Source organism: Leucoraja erinacea, chromosome 10, assembly GCF_028641065.1.
Source record: "Leucoraja erinacea ecotype New England chromosome 10, Leri_hhj_1, whole genome shotgun sequence".
NCBI classification, from domain to species: Eukaryota; Metazoa; Chordata; class Chondrichthyes; order Rajiformes; family Rajidae; genus Leucoraja; species Leucoraja erinaceus.
The window spans coordinates 50,459,467-50,486,338 of NC_073386.1; the positions used below are offsets into that span (position 1 = coordinate 50,459,467).

At 43.4% G+C, this 26,872-nt stretch overlaps 1 protein-coding gene across 1 annotated transcript; it reads right to left on the reverse strand.

The window, feature by feature from the left end:
- Positions 1-1,950: 1,950 nt before the first annotated feature.
- cdcp2 (CUB domain containing protein 2) lies at positions 1,951-17,598 on the reverse strand. The gene is made up of 6 exons (XM_055642243.1): positions 17,319-17,598; positions 16,499-16,846; positions 14,945-15,286; positions 13,486-13,839; positions 11,746-11,924; positions 1,951-7,045 (listed from the first exon to the last, which is right to left on the reverse strand). Exons 1-6 carry the CDS (start codon positions 17,494-17,496, stop codon positions 6,725-6,727), a joined length of 1,722 nt encoding a protein of 573 aa, XP_055498218.1. The 5' UTR covers positions 17,497-17,598; the 3' UTR covers positions 1,951-6,724.
- Between the last annotated feature and the right edge of the window lie 9,274 nt (positions 17,599-26,872).

A 26,872-nucleotide genomic window follows, 5' to 3' on the forward strand; every position in this document is an offset into this window, starting at 1 on the left:
GTGCCCCCCTGCGGGAACTAATCAAAAAGGACTCCGCGTGGGTCTGGCTCCCGCACCACCAGTCGGCTTTCGTGACTCTGAAGTTGAAGCTTGCCGCTACCCCGACTTTGAAATTTTTCGACCTGCACCGACCCATTATCCTCACTTGTGATGCCTCCAAGTTTGGTCTCGGTGCCGCTTGTCTGCAGCTTTATGACAACCTTCAGCTGCCCGTCTCCTACGCTTCTCGCACCATGACCCCTGCCGAGCAGCGCTATGCCCAGATTGAAAAAGAGCTGCTTGCCGTGGTCTTCGCTTGCTCCAAGTTTAAAGACTACATCCTCGGCAACTCTTTCACCATCGAGACTGACCACCAGCCGTTGGTGACAATCCTGAATAAACCTATCCATGTTGCTTCTTCCCGGTTGCAGCGCATGATGCTGCAGCTCCAACGTTTCACGTTCCAGATCGTCTACCGTAAGGGCAAAGACATGTTTGTAGCTGACACCCTGTCTCGTGCTCCGCTGCCTTCCGTTGTCCGCCACCCGTACGAATCCTCCGACCTTCTGGTACTAAACGTCAACATTGTTCCTTCACAGCAAATGCAGTCCCTGGTCCAACACACTGCTGATGATCCTGCCCTGCAACAACTTGCGGACGTTATCCGCCGTGGTTGGCCTGAACGTCGCTCCGAACTGCCTGCTGGCGCTGCACCATATTTCCTCGTTCGCGACGAACTGGTGCTTCACGCCGGCGTGGTGGTAAAGGGTCACAAAGTCGTGGTGCCTGCCGCACTCCGGGATCATTATTTCCAGACTGCTCACAGCAGCCACCCTGGGGTGGAAGCTACTCTATCCCATGCCCAAAGCCAATTCTACTGGCCTGGCATGGCTCAGGACATCCGTGACAGGGTCTCCGCCTGCGCTGCCTGCAACACCCTGCACCCCCATCAGCAGCGCCAGCCTCTCCTGCAGCCGCCGGCTCCAGAGCTCCCATGGATGGCCATTGCCACCGACCTCTTTGAGTGGCGCGGAAAGCACTTCCTGGTCCTCGTGGACTCCTATTCCAGCTGGTTTGAGGTCGACCAGCTGACCTCCATCACCTCTGCCGCCGTCATCGGGAAACTTCGCCGCCACTTCGCCACCTTCGGCTCCCCGGTGACCCTCCGGTCCGACAACGGCAGCCAATTCTCCAGCGACGAGTTCAAGACCTTTGCTGCCCGTTGGAACTTTCACCACATCACCAGCAGCCCCGAGTTTCCTCAAAGCAACGGACTTGCTGAGCGGGCCGTACGTAGCGCCAAGGAGCTGCTTGAACACTGCCGCCTGTTCCGTGCCGATTTCCACCTTGCCCTGCTCAACCTCCGCAACATTTCCCGCGACCCTGCGCTCGGTTCCCCTGCCCAGCGCCTTATGTCTCGCACCACCAGACCTCCCCTGCCGGTCTCCCAGCAGTCCCTCAAGCCCTCCGTACAAAATCCTGCCACTGTCACTGAGCGCATTGCCAAAAAACAGGACACCCAGAAGCGCTCCTTTGACAAATCTGCCCGGCTACTTCCACGTCTGCTCCCGGGGCAGGTTGTCCGGATGCAATCCCCCACTGGCCACTACCGCCTGGCCGTCGTAGTCGGCGACGCCGGTTCTCCGCGCTCCTACTTCGTCGACTACGAGGGGGCTATCTACCGTCGCTCCCGCCAGCACTTACTCCTTGTGAATGAGCCCGCTCCGCCTCCCGCGGATCCTTCTCACCCCCCCATCTCTTCTCGACCTCCCGTTGCCCCTCACGCCCCGTCTACACCTCGCATGGCATGCACCCTACCCTCACAACTGTCCGCCCGTTCCCCTGCCTCGCCTGTCAAGCCAGCATCGCCCGCAAAACCTCCCTCCCCTGCCAAGCCTGCTTCTCCACCCGCAGCCCCGCATTCTCCTCCGCCCGCCTCCCCTGCCCATCCCCCGGCTGCCATCCCTTCTGTTCCCGACGATGAGGAGGAGGGCGGTTTACGCACCCGCTCTGGCCGGCTGGTCAGGCCGCCTGTCCGCTACGCGGAACTCGCATAGTATTGTACTGTTGCCGGTGCGGTTGGTGTTCGTAGCGCATGAGCCGTGGTCACTCTGTATAGTACCTGCCACGCTTTTGTTTCCAAGAGGAAGGATGTAGATCAGTGCATGTTCCTTTAACCATAGTGACCTCCCGTATTACTAACCACTCCCCATTGTCTCCAGTATAATTGTAGTGTCCCCACCTCTAGCTCGCTCTCTAGCTCCAGTGATGACCACGGACAGCTACAGCATAGTGATAAACAGTTACCTAAATAAATAGTTACAGTAAAAGACTTGTGTGTGCAGTAAGTCATTTTACAAGTGATAATCTATCTGCACAGTCGCGGTTTAACAGTAAGAAATAGATACAAAAGTTAACACATAAACATGATCCTACATGAGTATTTAGCAGCACACAAACCCACGTGAAGTCTTGGAAAAAACGCCGAAAAAGACAAGGCAATCAAAGAAAAGGAAGATGTGGGAGATATCTCTCAGTTTCTATACAAAATTGAGCAAGTTCAAGTGATCACAAAAGTAAATGATTCCTTTAAAGTACATACATCATTCAACAAGTAAGTTTACAAATTGTTCTAAAGAAATGTTCAATAATTTTGTACAGCTTTAATCATTCCACACCAGACACATTTCTAAAAAGAGTAGGACTAGAACTTTAGGGCTTATTAAAATCTTTTTTAAACCAGGAATAATCCCCATGGCCTTTCTGAGACTGTTAAAAATCTTCTATATTGATCAAATAGAGATGCAAACTTCATGACAGTTGTAATTGATTTATTTAGCCAAGTATGAAAACAAAACAAGTATGTAAATCATACGAGGAATTTGATTTGCCATACAATCATACCAAAAAAGCAACAAGACACGTAACCACATAATATTTAAAATAAACAACCATCACAGCGACTCCTCCACATTACCCACCGTGATGGAAGGTAGAAAGTCTTATCTTCTTTCTTCCTGTTTCTCCTGCGGCCGGGGTAATCGAACCATTCGCAATCAGAGCGATTGAAGCTCCTGCAGCCGACGATGGAAGCTCCCACGTCGGGACGACTGAAGCTCCCGCAGCCGGGGCGATCGAAACTCCCGCGGCTTGGCGCTCCCAAAGCCGGTCCCTAACAGGGACCGCGAGCTCCACGATGTTAAAGTCCGCAGGTTCCTGCGGTTGGAGCTTCTGAGGTCGATCCCTGGCAAAAGGACCGCCAGCTCCGAGATGTTAAATCCACAGGCTCCCACGCTTGGAGCTCCCAAGGTCGATCCCCAACAAGAGGCCGCCAGTTCCACCATGTTAGGCCACAATGCAGACGGAGATACAATAAAGGAAAAAGTTGCATCTCCGTCGAGAAAAGAGATTAAAAAATTGAGGTCTAACCTGAATCTTGTACAAAGACAAGATGGTTTACTTTATATTTTTAATAATTCTATTTGTGGAAGCTAATAATCTATTTGTTTAGGCCACAATCTCGTAATATTGATCATTTTCTTTTAGGTGCTTCTGAACTGTTGTATTTATAAATCAGCAGAATATATCGTGTAATTACACTTGGTACTTATCCTATCCAAGTACATTGCATTGTGATTGATTACCTATGTTCAAACTTTAATCAGAATTAAGCGTAATCAACAAACAGATTTAAATTTATTTACATAAATTGTGTCTATTGTGCAATCCAATCACCCACAAAACATGGTAATATTAATTACAAAGAGTTTTGCAATCATTTTGAAATTAACAGAAAGTTAGTAACAAGTCTGATCCTAAAGGAGCTTCAGGTAGGTACCTATGATGATCCGATTCTCAAAAGATGCACTGGGAGGTAATTCAATCAATTTGTTTCTCATGCTTCTCCAATCCTAATATAAAATCTGCTAAAAGAGGTAGCTAAAGGAGGTGAAGAAGCAAAAAGTAAAGTGCAGTGACTGGATGTATCATCGCCTGGTTCGGCAACTTGAACGCCCAGGAACAAAGAAGGTTGCAATAAGTGGTGAGCACTGCCCAGTCCGTCACAGGTGCTGACCTCCCCACCATCGAAGGGATGTACAAGAGTCCATAGCCATCGGTTCCTTCGGAATTCTTCCTGTTGCCTCCAACCTCGGTCTAAACTTCAGATTGCCCTATTGGCTTTCTTCCCAAATTCCATAAGCAGGGTTGCTCATGCAAACTGCCTGTTTCAGTCATTTCTTGCTTTAGAACTAATTTCTTCCTGGATCAACTTGATTTTTGAATCCCCTTTTCTCGTCCCTTCCTCTTTACTTCCAATGGATATAGACAGTGCCCTCTCTTATTTTAATAGTTAGCAAATCGCTGTTAAAGCTTTAGTTTGAACAATGGATTTCATTTCAATAGACAATAGCTGCAGGAGTAGGCCATTCGGCCCTTCGAGCCAACACCTCCATTCAATGTGATCATGGCTGATCACCCCCAATCAGTACCCCGTTTCTTCCTTCTCCCCATATCTACTGACTACTCCGCTATCTTTAAGAGCCCTATCAAGCTCTCTCTTGAAAGTATCCAGAGAACCGGCCTCCACTGCCCTCTAAGGCAGAAAATTCCACACTCACAACTCTCTGTGAGAAAAAGTGATTCATTTTGCACTTCTTGGGGATTAATTACTGGAATGGCATTCACAAACCTACATTATACAGTAGAACTAGCAACTTGAGTTTAAATCCTACGCTGGCTATGAAGCAATTTAAGTTCAAGCCTCTTACTTTAGTTACGTATTAGCAAATAATGGTCTCCCCAGTTTTGATAACACCTTACTGTACAAATAGTTTCCCTTTAACCTCTATTTCCAGAGTCAAGCAATGTTCTTCTCAGGAATGAAACTAAAGCAGAGATTAATCTTTAAAGATGCAGACAATGATTGTGATTACACTTCTGGTACAGATGTTAAATCTTGTTCCTTTTAAACACAACAAAGTAATATTGAGAAGTTGCCAGATAAGGTGACAACATATAAAAATAAAATATTTGATGCTGTGAACATTGGGGTCTGTGACCCCCATCTCAGGATCAACATTTCCATGTGTCCACCCTAACATATCTGATTGGGGTTACAACTGAATGCTTTTGACTAAATGGATATCAGATCCAGAAACAAAGACTATTGGCCAACCTTTCCCCAGTGGAATAAATATAAATGGTGGTGTCATAGTACAAAGCATCTGTCCAATCTTAAGTGTTAGATGGAGTGTATTGTCCTAGCCAGCACTGCAGCACGCAGAAAGTACAAACTGGAGAGTCCGTCCCCTGCAGTGTTATGTGGGGCTGCACAGTGGCACAGCGGTGGAGTTGCTGCCTTACAGCACCAGAGACCCGGGTCGATCCTGACAATGGGTGCTGACTGTATGGAGTTTGTACATTCTCCCTGTGACCGCGTGGGTTTTCCCCGGGTGCTCTGGATTCCTTCCACATTCCAAAGACTCACAGGTGTCTTGGTTAATTATCTGTAAATTGAAATTTGTCCCTAGTATGTAGGATAGTGCTGGTGTACTGATCGTTGGTCAGCGGTGCGGACTCTGTGGGCTGTTTCCATGCTGTATCTCTATAAGTCTAAAGGATGGACCTTAGAGATAAGAAAGGTACAAGCATTCTAATGTGATTGTACTCCAATTGTAAGTGGCACCAGGGAGGCAACTCACCCTGTCGCAGAATCTGCTGCGTGTCCCTCTAACCATCGAGCCTCCTCTCACTATCTCCCTGCCTGACCTCATCCTACCCTGCTGTTCCTCCGATCCCCGGCCAGTGCCACAGACCTGGCTGCTACTGCTGTCCCCATAATGGTCATCCCCCTCAACAGTATCCAAAAGGGGTATACCTGTTTTACAGGGCAATGGTCACAGGGGATTCTTGTTTCTCACTTTCCTGGTGGTCACCCATCTATTCTCTGGCTGCACCTTAGGTGTGATCACCTCTCGATACTTCACTCTCCCAGATGAGCCTGAGGTTGTCCAGCCGCAGCTCCAGTTCCCTAACATGGTCTTCAAGAAGGTGCACATGGAGACACCACCTGCAGATGTAGTCCTCAGGGACACTGGCCATCTTGCTGAGTTCCCACAGGCCGAGCGCTCCACTGCACTAGCTTACATTCCCACCTACACCAGCGCCAGGTTGTACTCTGAAACAAACACAGTGATAGACCAAACCTTCTCCTGCCCTCACCATAGCTTCCTCATGCCCAAGCCTCTTGAGCCAAAGCCTCAATGTCCCACTCTTACGATGACCGCTCTCACTATGGCTGCTCCCACTTAGGCTTTTGATTGACAAAAGAAATGTGGGGAGACTAATAGTGTTTTTTTTTCAAAATCTGCAGTTAAGATTTGAAATACACTGCCTGAAGCAGTTTTCAAAAGGGAATTGGATAGGTAATCGGAGAGGCAGAAATTTCAAGGAATAGGAGGAAAGAGACAGAATGACAATGTTAAAAAGGACAACTGGAATGCTCTATGAAAAGGTTTACAGACTACATGGACCAATTTGTCTGTTGTAAGAAACTATCTAATAATTTTATGAAAATGTGGAACAGGGAAGAACTTGGAAAGTGGAAATTACTGATGCCAAGTCTTTTTGAGAGAGATGAAATGAAACTTTTTGTTGAATAATTGTTCTGTTGAGGCTTGTTCACACATAAATGCTAAGTTTCTATGTTTCTAATGCAAGGTCAAATTGTCTGTTGGTTATGTCACTACAGCAGAACGAGTCCAATGATAGCAATCAACATGAGAAGTCCAGCTAAAACACAAATACCAATGAAGACAATGTCGCTGGTATCTTGCATCTTGGAATCATCTGATCCATCTACCATCTTTGACTCCTCGGGATTTGAATCCTCCAAACTGACAGCCAGCTGTTGAAGTTGGTACAGTTCTGTATCTGTAATGATGTTGTAGGAAGCTGCTCTTGTTTTGATATTGCACTGCACCTCATATTCTTGGGTGTCACCTCGTGCTCCATCAGCAAAATGGATATACAAAATGTTCACAAAAATGGTGATGTTCTTGATTCTCTGCAAAGTGAAAACTGAATTAAGGACCAAGATTTCAATTGCTTTTTACACATGGCCTGACAATAATGTGAACACTGGGATTAGGAACAGGAGTCAAACACTCAAGCCCGCTCCATCATTTAATAAGAGCATGGCCGATCTGATTGTAATCCCAATTCCACATCCCCATCTGCTTGTAATCCCCTTTCACCTCTTGCTTATCAAGAAATTCTTCCTCGAAGGGTGGTGGAAGCAGAGCCTATTTATTTTTAAGGTACAGGTAGAGCTCGTAACTACCCGAGTGATAAACATTTGCTAACTTCCATCTTACATGGGCAATCCCTTATTTCTAAACAGTAGCCCCTTGTCTAGATTTCCCATCAAGAAGGAAACGGTGGTGCAGTGGTAAAGTTGCTGCCTTACAGCGCCAGAGACCCGGTTTTGATCCTGCCTACGGATGCTGTCTGAACAGAGTTTGTGAGTTCTCTCCGCGACCCCATAGTTTTCCCTGGATGCTCTGGTTTCCTCCCACACTCCAAAGACATACAGGTTTGTAGGTTAATTGACCTTGATTAAAAGATTGTAAGTTGTCCCTAGTGTGTAGGATAGTGTTACTATATGGGGATTGTTGGTCAGCGTGGACTCGGTGGGCCGAAGGACCTGCTTCCACGTTGTATTTCTAAACTAAATTAAAATGATTTAACCGCCTCCCTGAATCATGTGAAGGTCCTTCTGGATTTTATCTGTTTCAATCAAATCCCCTCACGTTTTTAAGCTCCAAAAGCTTAACTTGTCCAACTTGTCCTCATAAGACAACTTGCTCTTTCCCAGTAGAACCAAAATGCTGGAGTGACTCAGCGGGTCAGGCTGCATCTCTGGAGAGAAGGAATGGGTGACGTTTCGGGTCAAGACGCTTCTTCAGGTTTTCGCTCTTTCCCAGTGACAGTTTAGTATGCCATCTGTGAACTTTTTCCAATGCATTCACCTTCTCCCTCTAAATAAGGAGATTAATACTCCAGATATGGTCTTATCAGTTACTCTATAGAACTGAAGCATTATCGCCACACCTTTGAATTCATTTCTCCATGACACAAACAACACTTAGTCACAGAATCGTTGAACTGTACTACATGGAAGCAGACCCTTCAACTCGCCTTGTCCATGCCGACCAAATTGGCATATTAGGCTAGTCACATTTGCCTGCATTTGGCCAATAGCCTTCTAAAGAATTCTTACTCATACGTCTGTCCAAATGTCTTTTAAAAGTCATAATTGTTTCTGCTTTGATAGCTTCCTCTGGCAGCTCAATCTTTCCCCTTTACCCTTAAGCTTTAGAATCCATTATCCTGGGAAAGACACAACTCCGTCTGCTCCCACTGACATGTAAGGTTTCACCATGATGTCCCAACGTTTGTACTCTTTACCCTTCTCAATGAAAGCAAGTGTGCCAGATTCTTTCTTCACCTCACTGTCCAGCTGACTTGCTACGTTCAAGAAACCATGCACCTTTATTCCCAGATCTCTCTGTTCTGCAACATTTTCTGGTGCTCTAGCATTTACACGTCCTGTCCTGGTTTAACATTCCAAAGTGCAACTTCTCACGCATGTCAGAGTTAAATTCCATTTGCCATTCCTTGGCCTAGGTTCACCTGATCTAGATCTTGTTGGAAACTTACATATTCTTCCTCTCTCTCTCTCTGCTGTACCACAAATTTTAGTGATATCTAACAATATCTAACAATGTTAACTACATTGTCATCCAAATCATTAATCTGGATAAGAGTGGACTCAGCACCGAACTCTGGGTCTGTGACCATACCACTGGTCACAGGTCTCCATTCAGAAATACAACATTCCACAACTACCCTTTGACTCCTTCCTTCAAGTCAATTGACTAGCTCGTCTTGGATTCCATGAGATCTAACCTTCCAGACAAACCTACTATGCACAAATTTGGTGAAAGACTTGTCCGTATAGACAATGTCCACTGCCCTGCCCTCATCAATCCTCGGTGACATCTTCCAAAGGCTATCAAATTTGAGAGAGACAATTTTGCAGGGCCAAAGCCACGATGACTGTCCTTAATCACTCCATACCTCCGTAATTTGCTTTAAAACTGTCAATACCTCCTGTTTGGTAATTTATATATGGTTCTAAATATCACAACTATGTCTCAATTCCTTCGTTTCTCTATCATCTTCTCCTCAGAAAAAAACCTGATGAAAAGTATTAATTTAATATCTCCTCCTATCTCCTATGGCTCTAAACATAGAGGGTTGTGCTGATCTTTAAGGGGACCTATTATTTCCCTAGTCAACCTTTTACTCTAAATAAATTTGTAGAATCTCTTCGGATATTTTTTACCTTGCCTGCCAGCTCCATTTCATATCCTTTTTTTGCCCTCCTGATTGCTTTGTTAAATGTACTCTTCTTATAATCACGGAGAGATTAGATTGATCCCGACTACCTAAATCTCACGTACGCCTCCTTCTTTTTCCCCAACCAGAGCTTCAACATCTCTCGTCAACTAGGGTTCCCTAAACTTACCAGCTTTGCCCTTCACCCTAACAGGAACATGATGTTCCTATAAGCTTGCTAGCTCACTTTTGAAAGCCTTCCATTTGCTGACCAGCTTCTTTCCTACAAACGGACTCAACCAATTGATTTCTGAAAGTTCCTGCCATATGCCTCCAAAATCAGCCCAATTTAGGACCTTAATTTGCAGTTCAATTGCATAATTCTCCATAACTACTTTGAAACTAATAGAATTATGGTCACTGGTCCCATGGAGCTGCCGCACTGACACTCAGTGATTTACGCCACCTTGTTCCCTAACAGGAGCTCCAGTGTTGTGTCCTCTCTAGTAGGGCCCTCAAGATCATGGTAGTCTCTCCTGCCTCAACTCTCTCGTCTTCTTCTTCTTCTTACGTATGGCGTGCACAGCCTAAAGTTGTCGGACAACTTGTTCTATTTGATCTTATTTGATCGTGCACGGCTGGTTGATTGCATTCGTCGAAACAGTGCGGACCACGTGAAGGTTGCAATCTTCCACCCCAACTCTCTTGTGATAAAGTTAAAAGGATTGGAGCAAAATGTGTCAAGCGGTGATTGTCCAAAACAAAAACAATTAATGCAAAGAGCATTGAGGAGGTCAAGTATAGGCAGTATAGACAGGGAGAGAAATGTTTCAGGTCAACGATCCTTCATCAGAATAAATCAGAAGATGTAATGTATTGCAGCAAGACAGGAAGGTAAAGTAGTCAAAGTGTTTAAGAAGGAACGGCAGACGTTGGAAAATTGAAGGTACACAAAAATGCTGGAGAAACTCAGCGGGTGCAGCAGCATCTATGGAGCGAAGGAAATAGGCAACGTTTCGGGCTGAAACCCTTCTTCAGACCCACTGGATATTTCCTTTTATCAGTTGAAGCACAGAATATAAGAGTGTGGAGACCATCCTAAAACTGTATAAGATACAAGTTAGGCACAATTCGTATACTGGGTATAGCTTTTATCACCACATTAAGCACGGGATGTGATGTAATGTATTGTGATATTTCCCCAGTTCCAATGAGAGAACATTGTCCTGCAATAATCATTCTGCTTCCCTCATAACAGGTGCAGCATGAGCTGCTGAATACATAGCCTTTTTAGATGTTTCGTCGCTTTTAATTTGTAGTAGTCAATAATGTTAGTGGTCTTTTAGGTTAATTGTTTGAATAAATAATTACACATTGACAAGTAGCCAGGCCCAGGTAAAATGAATCACACAATGGATGAAAGATGATGGTTGAAAGTTGTTGTCGACAAGAAGGTACACCAGGCTATGTAGCACAAAGATAGCAAATTGTATTCAATTTGTAAAAGTGCGGGAATGGAATTAGGGAAGACAAACAAGACGAGGGCATACATGTTTAATGGTGTTACTGTGACTGGCAACTGTCAACAATGCACACTGGATATTTCCTTGTATCAGTTGAAACACGGAATATAAGAGTGTGGAGACCAGGCTAAAACTGTATAAGTTAGGCACAATTCGTATAATGGGTATAGCTTTGTCACCACATTAAGCGAGGGATGTGATCACAATTGAGAAGGCAGAGAAGGTTACCAGTGCTGGAAAAAATGTAATTGCAAGGAAATAATGTCTAGATCGAGATTATTTTTTTAGGACCAAACGTGGGAGAGGAAAGATTAAATTGAGGCATATAAAATTATGAGCGACATTGACACAGTGAAAAAGATCTACTTTTCTTAGAATGAGAGTTCAGTAACTCGGGGAAATAGGTATGTTACGGTAATTGGTAACAGGATTAACAAGTTCATAAAAACAGTGGGGGTCTGGAACACCTCCTCGAAAAGGCGGTGAAGACCGAAACTCTCATCACATTGAAAACAATATCTGGATGAGTACTTGAAGAGTTTTATCTAAATTTAAGAAGTGAGATTAATCCATAATGCTGAAGACACAAGAGATTGCAAATGCTGAAATCTTGAGCAAAAAACAAAGTACTGGAGATGACTGGCGAAGGGTGCCAACCCAAAACAATATCTGCCCATTTCTCTCCACAGATGCAGCCTGACACCCTGAGTTTGTCCAGCACTTTGCACAATTTCCAAACTTCACTTTCTCACTGGCTGGCACATGATGGGCTGAATGGTCTTTTGTGCCATAAAATTCTATCTGATCCCTTGACCCAGTTTATTTATTGTCAGTTAATTACCTGTGTCTTTGTTCCGCAGGAATCAAACCGTGAAATTATCTTGAATGTTGAGCCAAATACCTGGGCCATGCACCCGGGTCTTCCAAAATAAATGCTGTTCCGACTGAGTGCAGGGAGAGCCTGCATAGAAACCTGAATCTGGAAATCTGTTCTAGTGCAGCTGACATTCATGGGAACAACTGGAATTAATAAAAGAGAAAATCTCAGTTAAACATAGAAACATAGAAAATAGGTGCAGGGTAGGCCATTCGGCCCTTCGAGCCTGCACCGCCATTCAATATGATCATGGCTGATCATCCAACTCAGTATCCTGTACCTGCCTTCTCTCCATACCCCCTGATACCTTTAGCCACAAGGGCCACATCTAACTACCTCTTAAATATAGCCAATGAACTGGCCTCAACGACCTTCTGTGGCAGAGAATTCCTGAGATTCATCTCTCTCTCTGTGAAAAATGTTTTTCTCATCTCGGTCCGAAAAGATTTCCCCCTTATCCTTAAACTGTGACCCCTTGTTCTGGACTTCCCCAACATCGGGAACAATCTTCCTGCATCTAGCCTGTCCAACCCCTTAAGAATTTTGTAATTTCTATAAGATCCCCCTAAATCTTCTAAATTTGAGCGTGTACAGTTAATACTAAGCAGCTATGACTGCATCTTTTACACTGATTAATCCCCAAAGTGCTGAAGGTTAAGAGACCTGATGACTCAGTTGTTGAGTACACCAATTCTCATCCATTCATTTGCTAAATAGACTCTCTAGTGATCCTATATCAGTGTATACTCACAAAAAGCTGGAGTAACTCAGCCGGACAGGCAGGGTCTCTGGAGAGAAGGAATGGGTGACGTTTCGGGTCAAGACCCTTCTTCACCCATAGACCCTTCTAAGGGTGCAAATAGTCACCCATAACGGGCACTGGCAAAGTTACAGAGTATCCGAGCCAGGTCCCCCTCCCCCCCCTCCTTTGTTCCACTCACCTCCATAGGTAGATGTATGAATAATGACGCTCTAGATAAAGTATGGAGTAATAGATAAAAGTAATGTAAATCCTATGCGAGAATCATGCCACAGCATGGTTACAAGGAAAATCAGAGCTAATTGAAATATTAACTTTCTTCAAAACACCTTACAAAATTGATGCCTCAAAAAATTATATAATTGAAAGCAAAATGAAAGAAAGCCATGGTAAGCAGAGAGAATGACAAGGAGACATGAGAATAATTAAACCTATACAATTTAGGATTGCTGGCCTTTGTCCCCACGTGGCCTTTGCATCTCAATATCCTCTTTTATTGTTACAACTTTATTTTTTTTTGTAAAATCTGAGACATTTTGACCTACCAGAGGCATGCAAATGCTGATGACAATTAGACTAAAACATCAAGCAAGAAAATTAATTAAATTATAGTGTTTTTTTAATTTCATATTTCGAACGCCTGCAGCATTTTGTACTAAATAATGGAATTTTGCATATTACGTTAGAGGTGCTCAGGAGGGTCACGTAGATTTTCATTACTGACGCTCTAGAGTGAAAAGTAAAGCCACAAATCTGTAAATGAAAAGTGACATGCCACCAACTGATCCACATCATCAGAAATTCTAAATATCTGAAATAACTGGCGTATCTGAAATTGCCATTTCAACATTCACTTCCTTTCATCGTCAGGTAGATCTTCCAGTCAGAACTCACCCAATACCGTACAACTAATGGTTTCCTGCCACGATGAATTCTGAACTCACCACCACTGTATGAAACATGGAAGCCACGGGAAGCTGTGTTCCTGTCCGCGGACAAGACAAACAGAAACCTGTTCCCGTTCGACAACAGTGAAGGGGGTGAGCTCCGACCGCACCATTTTCCCAGCAATGTGTCGGTCTCGCTGTCTCCGTCAAATATGGCCAGAAAGTCATAGTCACAGGCATCAGTCAGGCTATCCCTGTCCTCCAGCTCAAAGTCAAGTAACCGAACTTTGATCCTGTAACCTTGTGGCTGCTGGACTGTCCAATGACAATTGATATTATTTGGATAAATGCTGGGATATCGAGGGCTGGAGAAATTCCCTTTAATGTTCGTAAACACTTGTTGACATTCACCTGGAGGAAATAAGATAAAAATATAAATGATAAATTAAAAAAAAAACTATCAATGACAAATACATAATTGTTTTATACAGTGCAGCACGAAATAAAGTTTGTCTTATTTAGCTTGTACATACAAATCTTGGGAGGTGCCTAACCCAAGGCCCAGATATGCTCAGTTTTCTATCTATTAACCAATTTTCAATGCACATTAATTTACCACCCTCAATTCCCAGATGCTCTAATTGTGTTTAATAATCTGTTATAGCCAAACAAAAGCCTTTTGAAAGTCTAAATAAACCATATCCCTGGTTCACCTTAACTTATTCTAATGGGCATCTCAGGAAACTTTAACAGATTTGTCATATGATTTCTCTATCACATATCTATGTTGATTTGGCTTTAATATAATTACATTCCGGGTCCCATTAATAGATTCTAGCATATTCTCTGCTGCTGTTGTCAGCTAACTGGCATACATTCCCATTTTCTCCCCCCCCCCCCCCCCCATATTTTCTTAAATAGTGAGGTTCCCTTCCAATATGTGTAGAAATTTTAGAATCTATGGAATTTTGGAAGTGGACAACTAAATGCAGCCATTGTTTCTAACCACTTTAATTCCCCTTCACATTTCTACACTGAACTTTCTGTCCTGGGCCTCCTACATTGCCAGAGTGAGGCCACACACAACTGGGTTGGGTAGCTTACAACCCAATGGAAGGAACTTTGAACTCTCCAATTTAAGGTAACAAACCCACTCCCCCTCCCTCTCCTTCCCCTCCCGTTCCACCAACATTCCTTCCTTCAGCTTCACAATTCATAACTCTTTAATCCTTTTGTCTCACACATTGTGTCTTTTCATCTCTGGTCTTTGTCCAGACATCTGCCAATCAAGTCCTCCCCCCTCACCTGTAACCTATTGCGTGCCAGTCTTTGACCTGTTCCTCCCCTTCCAGCTTTCTCCCCTTTCTTTGATAACCTTTCTCAACTACCTTCACCAGACAGCTCTTTGAAACTGACACAAGTTTAATAATGAACATGAAAACAAAGAAAAAGGCTGCCTGTTATCAAAATAGTTTGAAACTTTCTTAAGTACTACTTTCACATTACTGTGTCATACCTGAAAAATAAAATGCTTTAAAGCCCCTTGCACCAATGTTGAAGTCTGATTTAAAAACAACAAGGAGTTCATTGGCACTGGAGATGATATCTGGAGGTCTTGTCCCACCACAATAATGTCCCCAGTGTCTGGCATTCAAGCTGGAACCATCAAACATGGCCACGTAGTCAAAGCTACAGTCCTCATTACTCTCCAGATGAAAGTCGTAGAAAATCAGATTGATCACCGATTGATTGGAGACACGAATAAACCATCGGCATTCCGCATTATTGGGGTAATTATCTGGGTACTCTGGGCTAGACAGCATTCCAGACAGACCTGTTAGCACTCCTCCACATACATCTGTAAGTAGCATAATTGAAACATCAATGTTAATCTGAAGATTTTACAAATGCATTCAATATTTCATTTTCAGATCAATCAGACACTGCCTGACCCACTGAGTTCCTCCTGCACTTTGTTATTTGCTTAGTAATTGGGGCTTGTAGGATATAAATAACAGATTACTTCCAAAGCATCTTCTTTATCTGTACATTGTAGATGTACATGTGACACGTGTCAACAATAAACTAAATTAAATATATATGTGTCAGTGTGTGTGTGTGTGTGTGTGTGTGTATGTGTGTGTGTGTGTGTGTGTGTGTATGTATGTATATCCTAAGATAAAAGTGCATCCGTTTTCTCGTCTCCACTCTGCACATTGCTAAGTAATGCTGTGACCAAGAATCCAGTGGCAGAGCTAATTCTGCAAACTAGATCTTTCTACTCCATATCACCAAATACTGGGTTTTGGTGTAGGCATGTCACAATTTGGTTCATTTTTGCGCAGTTCACATCAAAACCTTTTTTCTCCATAAAGTTCGTGGAATTATGAACTAATAGCAGTGCAGCAAGAGCAACAAAGGATGGGTAACTTTGATGAATAACCAATACAATTTAAGAACTGAGACATAAACAAGGGAAGAATTGAGATGGAGAGCAAATTGAATTATATATCAAATAAGACGTAAAATAACACATATGAGAGGGGACAAAGAAAATGGAGGAAATGAGATGGAAACAAAATATAAGAAAAAGCAAATGTAAATAACTTAAAATAATCTAATAATAATGATCCATAATCTAAAGGAATCTAACTCTACAAATTTGAGTCTGAATTCAAAACATCCACAATGATCATGTTGTTAAAAATGTATATTGTCTTCTAATTCCTAGACTTAACATCAAATGACAATTGTGCAATCCAGCAATTTCATGGGTTTATAAAAAGAAAGCTTACAAAGCCAATGGCGAAGTAGTTCATACAGGACTATTGTGTAAGTAAAGGAATATATCTTCCTTTCCACAAATTGCTGGTGATACACATTAACATGTTGATCAGACGTTAAGAAATGTCTGGGCAACTATTGGTCTAATGTTCACCATCTTACCGCCTAACAAAGTCAGAGTTCAAATGTTGTCATTCTATATCAAATTACAAAATTGTTCACCATTTACATGTTTGTTTAAATCTGGAAGCTAAACTTTGCAATTCAGATTACAAAATGATCAAACCTTTACTGTAGGAAGCAGAGAATCCACGGCTGGTTACGTGTTTATCTGAGCGAAAAATGATCGACATCACATGCCAGGAAGAGGAGTAATGAGGAGGGAAATCTTGTCCACAAAATTTGCCCAAGAGATTTCCCTCATCCTCAGACACTCCATTATAGATTTTGAGGTAATCATAATCACAGTGCGTGTGAAATTCGAGGTCAAAATGCTGGAAGGTGAGTAAGATAGAGGAGCCCTCCGTAACAACAATCAGCCATGTACATTCAGTCTCATATGGATAATATCCTGGGAAATTGGGGCTGGAGAAATTCCCATTTGTTGCAGACAGGATGCCACCACATTTAACTCCTAGTAGAACAAAATAAAGAGAAAAATATAATTCTTCAGAAGATTTGTTTCAATGCTAATAAAGCTGTTACTCATATTTTTTGCTAAAAAGGTGAGATGCTTGTTCAATAGATCAAGTCGTTTTAGAAACATTTTGGAAGATATGAAGTTTCATTGGTTTGCCTGTGCCGAGTTGGTTTATTGCAAATAAAACACATTGAGCCTCTTACAATCAAATGAAAGAAAGAACTTTCATTGATATAGAATCTATCATGATTAACACATGAATTGACATCATACCCCGTGAAGTCAATATTCTCTAAAGTTACTACTTATTTCATTGAGTTTTTTCTTTGTTAAACAGAAATCAGTTTATTAATATTCATGTAATGTTCTTATGAGGAAAATACTTTCCTGAAAATATATAGAGAGGGAGAGAAAGAGAGAGATGCAATCCGTACAAAATATAACTGTTAAAAGACAGAAGCTTTACCTGGTCTGGCTGTAACTCTGCAGATTGTCCAAAGTAACAACGCTCCTACAGCAGCCTGCCCTGCACTATTTCGCATTGCTGAATGCCTAAGAAAACTGGACAAGGAGACAGAATTATACCATCCTTTACAACTAACATATGAAATAACACACAGCGGTTGTAGAATTAATAGTGGCATTAATAATTCACTGGGACTGTGAATTAGTAATTTGATCCATCTCTGGTTCCTTTCAGTAAATATTAATGAGCTGGATCCAGTTTCCTCATTCTGCACACTGCATTATACAACTTGTTATACATTCTTAGGAACAATTACCTAAATATTTAATTTGCTAGTCATAAATATTCTTTCATGAATTCAGGAATTGTCCCATATTCATTAATAATTTTATGGAAATCTAAACAATTTAAAAGGAAAAAAAACAAATCTATTTAACCTATAGTGGTCCAGTTACAAACCAGTAACTACAAAATAACCCAAATGGGTTTTAAAAGCTGCAAGGCTACAAGCTTTAAACACTGGGATTGGGAGCCCTGCATACCTCTTGTTCATCAATCCCCAACTGTAGTATTCTACCTTTTAATACACTAATTTATATTGTAAAATAAAAATGTTTGGCTTAAGAGAAGTTGAGTTGAATTTTGCAATTACTTAATCTTTTCAATGCTAGGTAACTGTGGGAAATCATGTGGGGTCATAAGGATTTGGCTCAGCTGTGGGGAGTTTTATGGTTGAGTCAGTTTACTGCCACTCATATTCTAAGATCATACAGAACTATATTTGGGCTAGTTCTAATACAGAGTTCACATATATGGAACATAATCTAGAGAGATGTGTTGTAATCAACATGAAAAGTGGTGAAAACATACAGGAAAATAGTGATGGGTTAAAAAATAAGGTGTCGCAATTTAAGTAAGGTCTTTTAATAATTTTTAACAATGATATACTTAAAATCAAATTAGATCAAATGGGCCCAATGTTATATGTTAAGAAGTGAGATTTCTAGTTAAGGAATAGTCAAGCCTGTTGTGTCTCCTTAATCCTGGCAGTAGATATTTCAACACAGTGAACAAGAGGATATTTCAATACAGAATTTATTGCATTCTACCTTAGGAAGAACGGAGCATAGTATCTCCATTCAAGTTGAAATGCAATACAAGTCCCCATGTAACTAATCTTACTTTAATTATTTAGTTTTTAACTGTGATTGACATACTCAATCCATGTTGTGAAATTTAATGATCACTTGATGGAGTCCAACTACTTCAATCATTATCTCCTAAAAGGTTGTTTAGTTTTGTTTAGTTACAGAGAAGTTCGGGCCATCAGATCCGTGCCGATCATGATCCCCGCAATTAACATTATCCTATACACAGGGACAATGCTAGGTAACTGTGGGAAATCATGTGGGGTCATAAGGATTTGGCTCAGCTGTGGGGAGTTTTATGGTTGAGTAAGTTTACTGCCACTCATATTCTAAGATCATACAGAACTATATTTGGGCTAGTTCTAATAGAGTTCACATATATGGAACATAATCTAGAGAGATTTGTTGTAATCAACATGAAGAGTGGTGAAAACATACGGGAAAATAATGATGGGTTAAAAAATAAGGTGTAGCAATTTAAGTAAGGTCTTTTAATAATTTTTAACAATGATATATTTAAAATCAAATTAGATCAAATGGGCCCAATGTTATATGTTAAGAAGTGAAATTTTTAGCTAAGGAATAGTCAAGCCTGTTGTGTCTCCTTAATCCTGGCAGTAGATATTTCAACACAGTGAACAAGAGGATATTTCAATACAGAATTTATTGCATTCTACACTAGGAAGAATGGAGCATAGTATCTCCATTCAAGTTGAAATGCAATACAAGTCCCCATGTAACTAATCTTACTTTAATTATTTAGTTTTTAACTGTGATTGACATACTCAATCCATGTTGTGAAATTTAATGATCACTTGATGGAGTCCAACTACTTCAATCATTATCTTTCCCCTAAAAGGTTCTATTCTACAGTTTAGTTTAGTTTAGTTTACAGATACAGCGCGGAAACAGGCCCTTCAGCCCATCAGATCCGTGCCGATCAATGATCCCCGCATATTAACATTATCCTATACACAGGGACAATTTTTACATTTACCAAGCCAATTTACCTACATACCAGTACGTCTTTGAAGTGTGGGAGGAAACCGAAGATCTCGGAGAAAACTAACGCGGTTACTGGGAGAAGGTACAAACTCCGTACAGACAACACCTGTAGTCGGGATTGAACCTGGGTCTGCGGTAAGGCAGCAACTTTCCCGCTGCGCCACCATGCTGCGCGGTTTCTGGTGGTACAAATACACAACGGTCAGATATGAGGACCCCTGCCCATCATATTCCACTTGCTATAAAATACTCTCTGTACATTGCTTCTCATTACTTTGATGTTAGCCGTTGTATGTTTTACATTTGTGAAATGCAGTTTAGCTCTTGTAATAATTGACAAAAGTGGTGTATAATCCAGCAGTGATGTATAACAAGCAGCAACCACTCAAGATGTAAGTGCTGCAGTGGAAGTTCAGACAGCTCTTACCTTGATGCATTGGCAATGTCAGACTTGTTCACACATAACTCTAGATCACAGATGGCTGATGAGCTTCAGGGTCTCATGCTTCAACATTCTGTCCTCCAATGAATTACTAGGATTGTTGAGGTGCAACACTCTAGAGAGGTGGCAGAGTTTTGTAAACAATTTAAAATACTGTACTCTTTCTGGAAGTTTATTCATCTTTGCTGCACCGTAAGTGCCCTGATTATTTTTGGTACCTGTGGTGCAGCTTGAGAGCTGCCTTCTTGGCCCAAAGTGGGGGAATTATCATTGCAGTTACTAGAATTGCACTCGCATGAGTTTTTTGTGAACAGCCCCAGGAAATAAAACATCTTTCTGGGTCTTATCCTCCCTCCTCGTGCTTCTGTCTCCACTAGGGGTGCCGCATGATGGCAGCCTCTGCCTACTGTCTGTCTGTTTCTCAATCTTTTTTTATTTTTAGTTTGTTTAAAGTATGTTTTGGAGGATTTTTTTTAGTATTTCTATGTGGGGGAGGGAGGTAGGGTAAGGGGGAAACCGATTCCCAGTCACTTCCTGGCGAGGAGGCGACTATTCTCCGAGTCGCGTCCTTGCCCCTCTCCTCGCAGCCTACCGACTGGATTGGCGAGGCCTTTCCTACCGTAGACCGGACCAGAGCTTCAGCAGCGGCGGCGCTGCGCTGAATACACCGCAGAGCAGGCGATGCCTTACCTTGCCGAGGGCCGCCAGCGTGAATCTCCGCCCAGCTCGGCCTGTGGACTTCGGGAGCCGCGGTCTCCGGTAGGAAGTGGCCGATTCGGAGGTCCAAGCCGCTGAGGATGTTCTTCCGTTCCGACGTCGGAGTTCCATCAACCTGGCGAGAGGGCCTGAACATCAGGCTGCCCGTAGCGGCGACTACAGAGGGCTCGGGAGACCCCGACCACGGGTGAACATTAGAGAACAACAGAGAAGGAGGACTGAACTTTGGTGCCTTCTCTCACAGTGGGAAACTTTGATACCGCTGTGTGGGGATGTTTATGTTATAGACTATCGTGTTCTGTGTTCTTTATTTTATTCGTATGGCTGTATGGTGACCACAAATTTCACTGTACCAATTGGTGCATGTGACAATAAATGTCTCTTGTCTTGTCTCTTGCCTTGCAGCTACTCGCTATGTAATGCTGACATCATGCAGCATGTAGCAGACTACCATGAATCTTGTTAGCTGACTTGCCGAGTAGTCCTACAGGGCGGTGCAAACAGCATTGGTGCTGCTTCAACATACCAAATGCCTGCTCTATAACATTAACAGCTAATATTTGGTGTGCCCCGATGCATCAAACGGAGCTGGAAGGGCATAACCACTGTCAGCTGCCAGAATACCGCCACCATTCAGTGTGGTTAGCAGACGTCAATTAGATATGATCTAGATGACAAGGGAATGGATTCACTTTGGCTTCAAGACATCGTGTGAAAGGATGACGGCTACCTGCAACACCGGGAATGCTGTAATCATGATGCTCTCATTTACTCTGCATGTTTCTGGCAAGAAAATTAAATAAGGTTAGTTAAAATGGATTTACCAAAGTTCATCACCTGATGGTCCAGAAACATTCAGGTCTGCCCAGCCTTTCGTTACCTTCACTAGCCACCTGTTATCTTCTCCCATAGTTTGATGTATCTATGAATATTTCCAAGGTGAGGACCGGAAATCTATTAATTTCAATTGAATGACGAGGCGAGACAAAAATGGATGGTAATGGGATGTGTAAAGAAACAGAGGATGTGTCTCAGGAAATGGTAAAGAAATATCATTATTTGAAATTGCTCACCCCAATTAAAGTGCTTCATTTAATCTCTCCTGCTTTCACCCTTTTGGACCTCCCAGTTCTTTTTCTATTCTACTTAGACTTTCAGCCTCATCTCCCTCGTTTATCACGCATTCCGAGATGAACTCTAAAATTTCAATACTGGTTTGATACAGGGATCTGAATATTCAGCAAAAATGAATTGAATTTCACTTATTTTTCCATTTTCTCTCTCATAATGTTTCTTATCTATTCACCTCGTCTATAAATCACCTTCCCCAATTACTGCCTTCTTTTTGTGTCCAGGTAGCTTTCCTTTAATGGTTACTGATTGATTGATGGATAATTTATGGCCGCATATATTACATGAGTTATTGTCACACATTACAATTTCTAGGCAATATGTTTGGTTTGCGAGACAAAACTATTACACTCAGCAAGGCAGTAGTATTAATTTACATTGTTCCCATTCCAACTAAAACTGGCTGCAAGTTGTAATGCAATTTGATATCTTTCCTGGTTAGATCATTATTTATTTTTTTGTTTACTTTTGGGGAATCTGGGCATTGCTGGCAAGGCTAACATTTATTGTGTAGGAAGGAACTGCAGATGACTGAAGATAGACACAAAATGTTGGAGTAACTCTGCGGGACAGGCAGCATCTCTGGAGAGAAAGGAGAGGTGACGTTTCGGGTCAAGACCCTTCTTACCTCCTCCAACCTCACCTACAGCATTCAGTGTTCCCGATGTGGGCTCCAGCACACATGTGAAACCAAACGTAGACTCAGCAACCATTTTGCTGAACACTTATGCTCAGTCCGCCGAGGACTACGGAATCTCCCAGTTTCCAACCATTTCAACTCCCCTTCCCATACCGACCTTCTCTATTGTCAGAGTGAGGCCAAATGCAAATTGGAGGAACAGCACCTCATATTTCACTTGGGTAGCTGACAACCCAGCTGTATGAACGTTGAATTCTCTAATTTTAAGTTACTTCGACTAACACTCCCCTACGTTCCTCCTTAGCCACATTCCTCCACCCAGGTCATTTAACCAGTTCCACAGTTCATCACATTGTATCCTTTTGCGATCACATCTTCCCCTAACCAAAAATGGACCTACCAGGGCACCACCCTGCCTGAGGGCATCTGTTGCCGGCCCCGATAGGTCCTGATCTTTTCTCGCCTCCAGCTCTTCACCCCCACTCCCTACTTTCAGTCTGAAGAAGGGCCCGGACCCAAAACATCACCCATCCTTTTTCACCAGAGATGCTGCCTGACCCATTGTTACCAGCATGTTATGTCTATTTTTGCATATTCGGCAATTACTACCTTCGATTTTGCAATGAAACAAAGGACACGGATGAAGCAATTGGAGATGATTGGAACTGGATAACTTCCTTGAGGAATTCCTGTACAATGCAGGCTAATTGATGGGAGTCAGATCATCTGCAATTAATGTCCTTACCACCTTCTCCCAGCAGGGGCAGCACGGTGGTGCAGTGGTAGAGTTGCTGCCTTACAGCACTAGAGACCCAGGTTTGATCCTGACTAAGGGTGGTGTTAAACGGAATATGTACGTTCTTCCTGTGACTACATCGGTTTGCACTGGGTTCCAGTTCCTCACACACTCCAGAGCTGTACAGGTTTGTACGTTAATTGGCTTTGGAAAATTGTAAATTGTCCATAGTGTGTAGGACACTGAAAGTGGGATCCCTGGTTGGCATGGAATCGGTGGGCTGAAGGGCCTGTTTCCACACTGTATCTCTAAACTAAACTAAGCAACCAATACCAGCAATTGAATTATTCAGTCTCGCTTGGCCTCCACCCTAAAATAGTCAGTCCCTTTGGTGCCTCTGCTTTGCAACTTAAACCGTGCTGGTCTTTAAACTTTCGTAGTTATGATGCAAGGTTATCATCCTGAGACGCTGTGTTTCTCTCTCCGCAGATACAGCTGTCCTGCTGAGTATTTCCAGCATTTTCTGGTTTTCGTTTGAATTTCAAGAACCCACTGTCTTTTGTTTTTCAGACCCATGAAAATCAATGGCACACAGCCAGCAATGATCAAGAATCCTCAATTGATTGGAGGATTATGTAACAGAGTCTAACATTTAATCGACAGGCCACTTCCAGATCAGTTGCAGAGCTGCAATAATTGTGTCACGGTTATTAATCCTCCCAATGCTAACTGACCAGGTGCCAAGGACATGGAGCTGATGCTCACATTGATGGTTGTTGTGAAATGGCCAAGGTTTGCGGGAAATTGGTGTATAAAAGTAAAATAATTGTAATTGTAATTGTAAATCTTTATTGTCATTTCCTGAGTATTCGCATACCCAGAGGAAACAAAAAAACGTTGCTCAACCAGTGTCCATTCAGTTTGCATTAAAAAATAAATAGGAATTAAAATTAAAAAATACATGTCATGAACAAATTTAACACTCTACTAAACATTCAACAGCCGTTCCAACCGGCAGCGGCACAACAGTGGCTCTGCTGCAGTGTGGGGGTTTGTGCGCGATACTTGGCAGGGGGCAAAGTCCATTTAACAGTCTTATAGCCTGTGGGAAGAAGCTGAGGAGCATCCTGCTGGTTTTGCAGCTAATGCTCCTGTACCTCTTCCCAGATGGGAGGATGGAGAAAATGTCATGCGATGGGTGGTAAGGGTCTTTGATGATGGAGATGGCTCTGTTGATACATCTCTTCTTGTATATGTCCAGCAGGAAGGGGAGTGGAGCACCAATAATCCTGCTTGCGGTCTTCACTATCCTGTCCAGTTGGTGCCGTTCGTACGCCTTGCAGCTCCCGAACCAGGAAGTGATGCCGTATGTCAGTGTGCTCTCGACAGTCCCCCTATAAAAAGTCCGTAGGTGTGTGGTGGGGAGGCCTGCTTTACATAGTCTTCGGAGAGGGTGAAGTCGCTGCTGGGCTCTCTTGACCAGAGCTGTGGTGTTGGCCGTGGACGTCAGGTCATCAGACAGATGTAGTCCTAAGAACTTTATGCTGCTGACCCTTTCCACATCAGCTCCGTCGATGTGCAGAGGTGTATGGTGTTGTTTCCCCGCCCTCCTGAAGTCAACCACCATCTCCTTAGTTTTTCCCACGTTAAGAATGAGGTTGTGGGATTTGCACCAACCTGTGAGCAGCTCCACCTCCATCCTGTACGCCGATTCATCATTGTCACTGATGAGACCCACTACTGTTGTGTCATCAGCGAACTTGTTGATGAAGTTGTTATTGAGTCTGGCAGTACAGTCGTGTGTCAGCAGACTAAACAGAAGGGGGCTTAGGACACAGCCTTGGGGTGAGCCAGTGCTCACGGCTATGGTTTTTGATGTCCTACTGCCCACCCTGACTGTCTGCTGCCGTTGCGACAGAAAGTTCAGGACCCAGCTACATGTGCCAGCATCAACCCCCAACAGCTCCAACTTCTCCACCAGCTGCTGCGGAATGATTGTATTGAAAGCAGAGCTGAAGTCTATGAAGAGGATCCTGGCATAGGTATTTTTCCGATCGAGATGTGACAATACGAGGTTCAGTGTTGTTGAGACTGCGTCCTCTGTGGATCGGTTGGCTCTGTAGGCGAACTGCAGTGGGTCTAGGTCGGCAGGTAGACTATTTTTGATGTGCTGCATAACTAGTCGCTCAAAACACTTCATTACAATGGGTGTTAGAGCCACTGGTCGAAAGTCATTATGGCAGGCTGGGTTTAGTTTCTTCGGGACAGGGACGATGGTGGCACTCTTAAGACAGTTCGGCACTACTGCCTGGCTGAGATGTTAAAAATGTCTGTGAAGACATCTTTCAGTTGCTCGGCACAGTCTCTTAGAACGCATCCAGGACTGTTGTCCGGCCCTGCAGCTTTGCGTGGATTGACGCTGGCAAAGGCCTTTTTAACTCTGGCTGCGGACAGCCTGAGCGACTGGTCACTGGGAGATGGCAGTAGTGCACGTGTCTGGGTGCTGTTTTTAACCTCAAACCGTGCGTAGAACTCGTTCAGTTCATCTGGTAGGGAGGGGTTGCTTTGGCATATCCGCAGCGGGGGGGGGCTTGTAGTCAGTGATGGTCTGAAATCCCTGCCACAAGCGACGTGTGTCTTTGTCATTTGCGAAGTGGCTATTGAGTTTTTGTCCGTACAGCCTCTTCGCTTCCCTGATCCCCCGGGATAGGTTACCCCTTGCCAGTTTGTATGCTTCGTTGTCCCCAGATTTGAATGCCGCATTCCGGATTCTCAGTAGGGAACACACTTCCCCAGTTAGCCAAGGTTTCTGATTGGCACGCCTCCTGATGGTTTTTACCACCGTTACATCCTCAATACATTTATTGATGTATGCGATGACGGATTCTGTATATTCTTGGAGGTTGATGCCACTGTCATCTGTTGCTGCCTCTCTGAAAATGGCCCACTGTGTGGTTTCAAAACAGTCTTGTAGTGCTGCCGTAGCTCCCTGTGGCCATGTTCTGACTTCTTTGACCGTTGGCCTGTCCTGTTTCACCCTGGGTCTATATGCAGGTGTGAGCATGACCGCTAAGTGGTCAGAGTTGCCGATATGGGGGAGGGGGGGCTGCTTTATATGCATCTTTAATGTTGGTGTACACCAGGTCTAGTTTGTTCTTCCCCCTGGTTGCAATGTTCACATGCTGGTAGAATTTAGGCAGAACAGATTTAAGACTTGCCTGGTTGAAATCCCCAGCTGCCATGAAGAAAGCATCTGGATGTTCCCTCTGCTGCTCACTGATGTTGTTGTAGAGCACTGTCATAGCCTCCTTCACGTCCGCGCTTGGTGGTACATAGACAGCGGTTATGAAGACAGCTGTTAGTTCTCTGGGTAAGTAGAAGGGTCGGCATTTCACAGTCATTAGCTCCACGTGGGGTGAGCAGTAGGTGGAAATCACCACAGCATCCCGGCACCATGATCTGTTCACATATACAGCCAGCCCCCCTCCCCTTGCCTTACCAGCTAGCGAAGCTACTCTATCAGCTCTGTATAGCATAAGTCCCTCCAACTGGATCGCAGCGTCTGTGATGTTCTGATTCAGCCAGGTCTCCGTTAGGATGTAGACACAGCAGTTCTTCACGCTTCGTTGGGAGGCTCTCCACGCTCTGAGGTAGTCCATCTTGTTGTCGAGGGAGCGGACATTTGCCAGCATGACTGTAGGCACTGCCGGTTTGTGTGGGTTCGCGTTTAGCCTA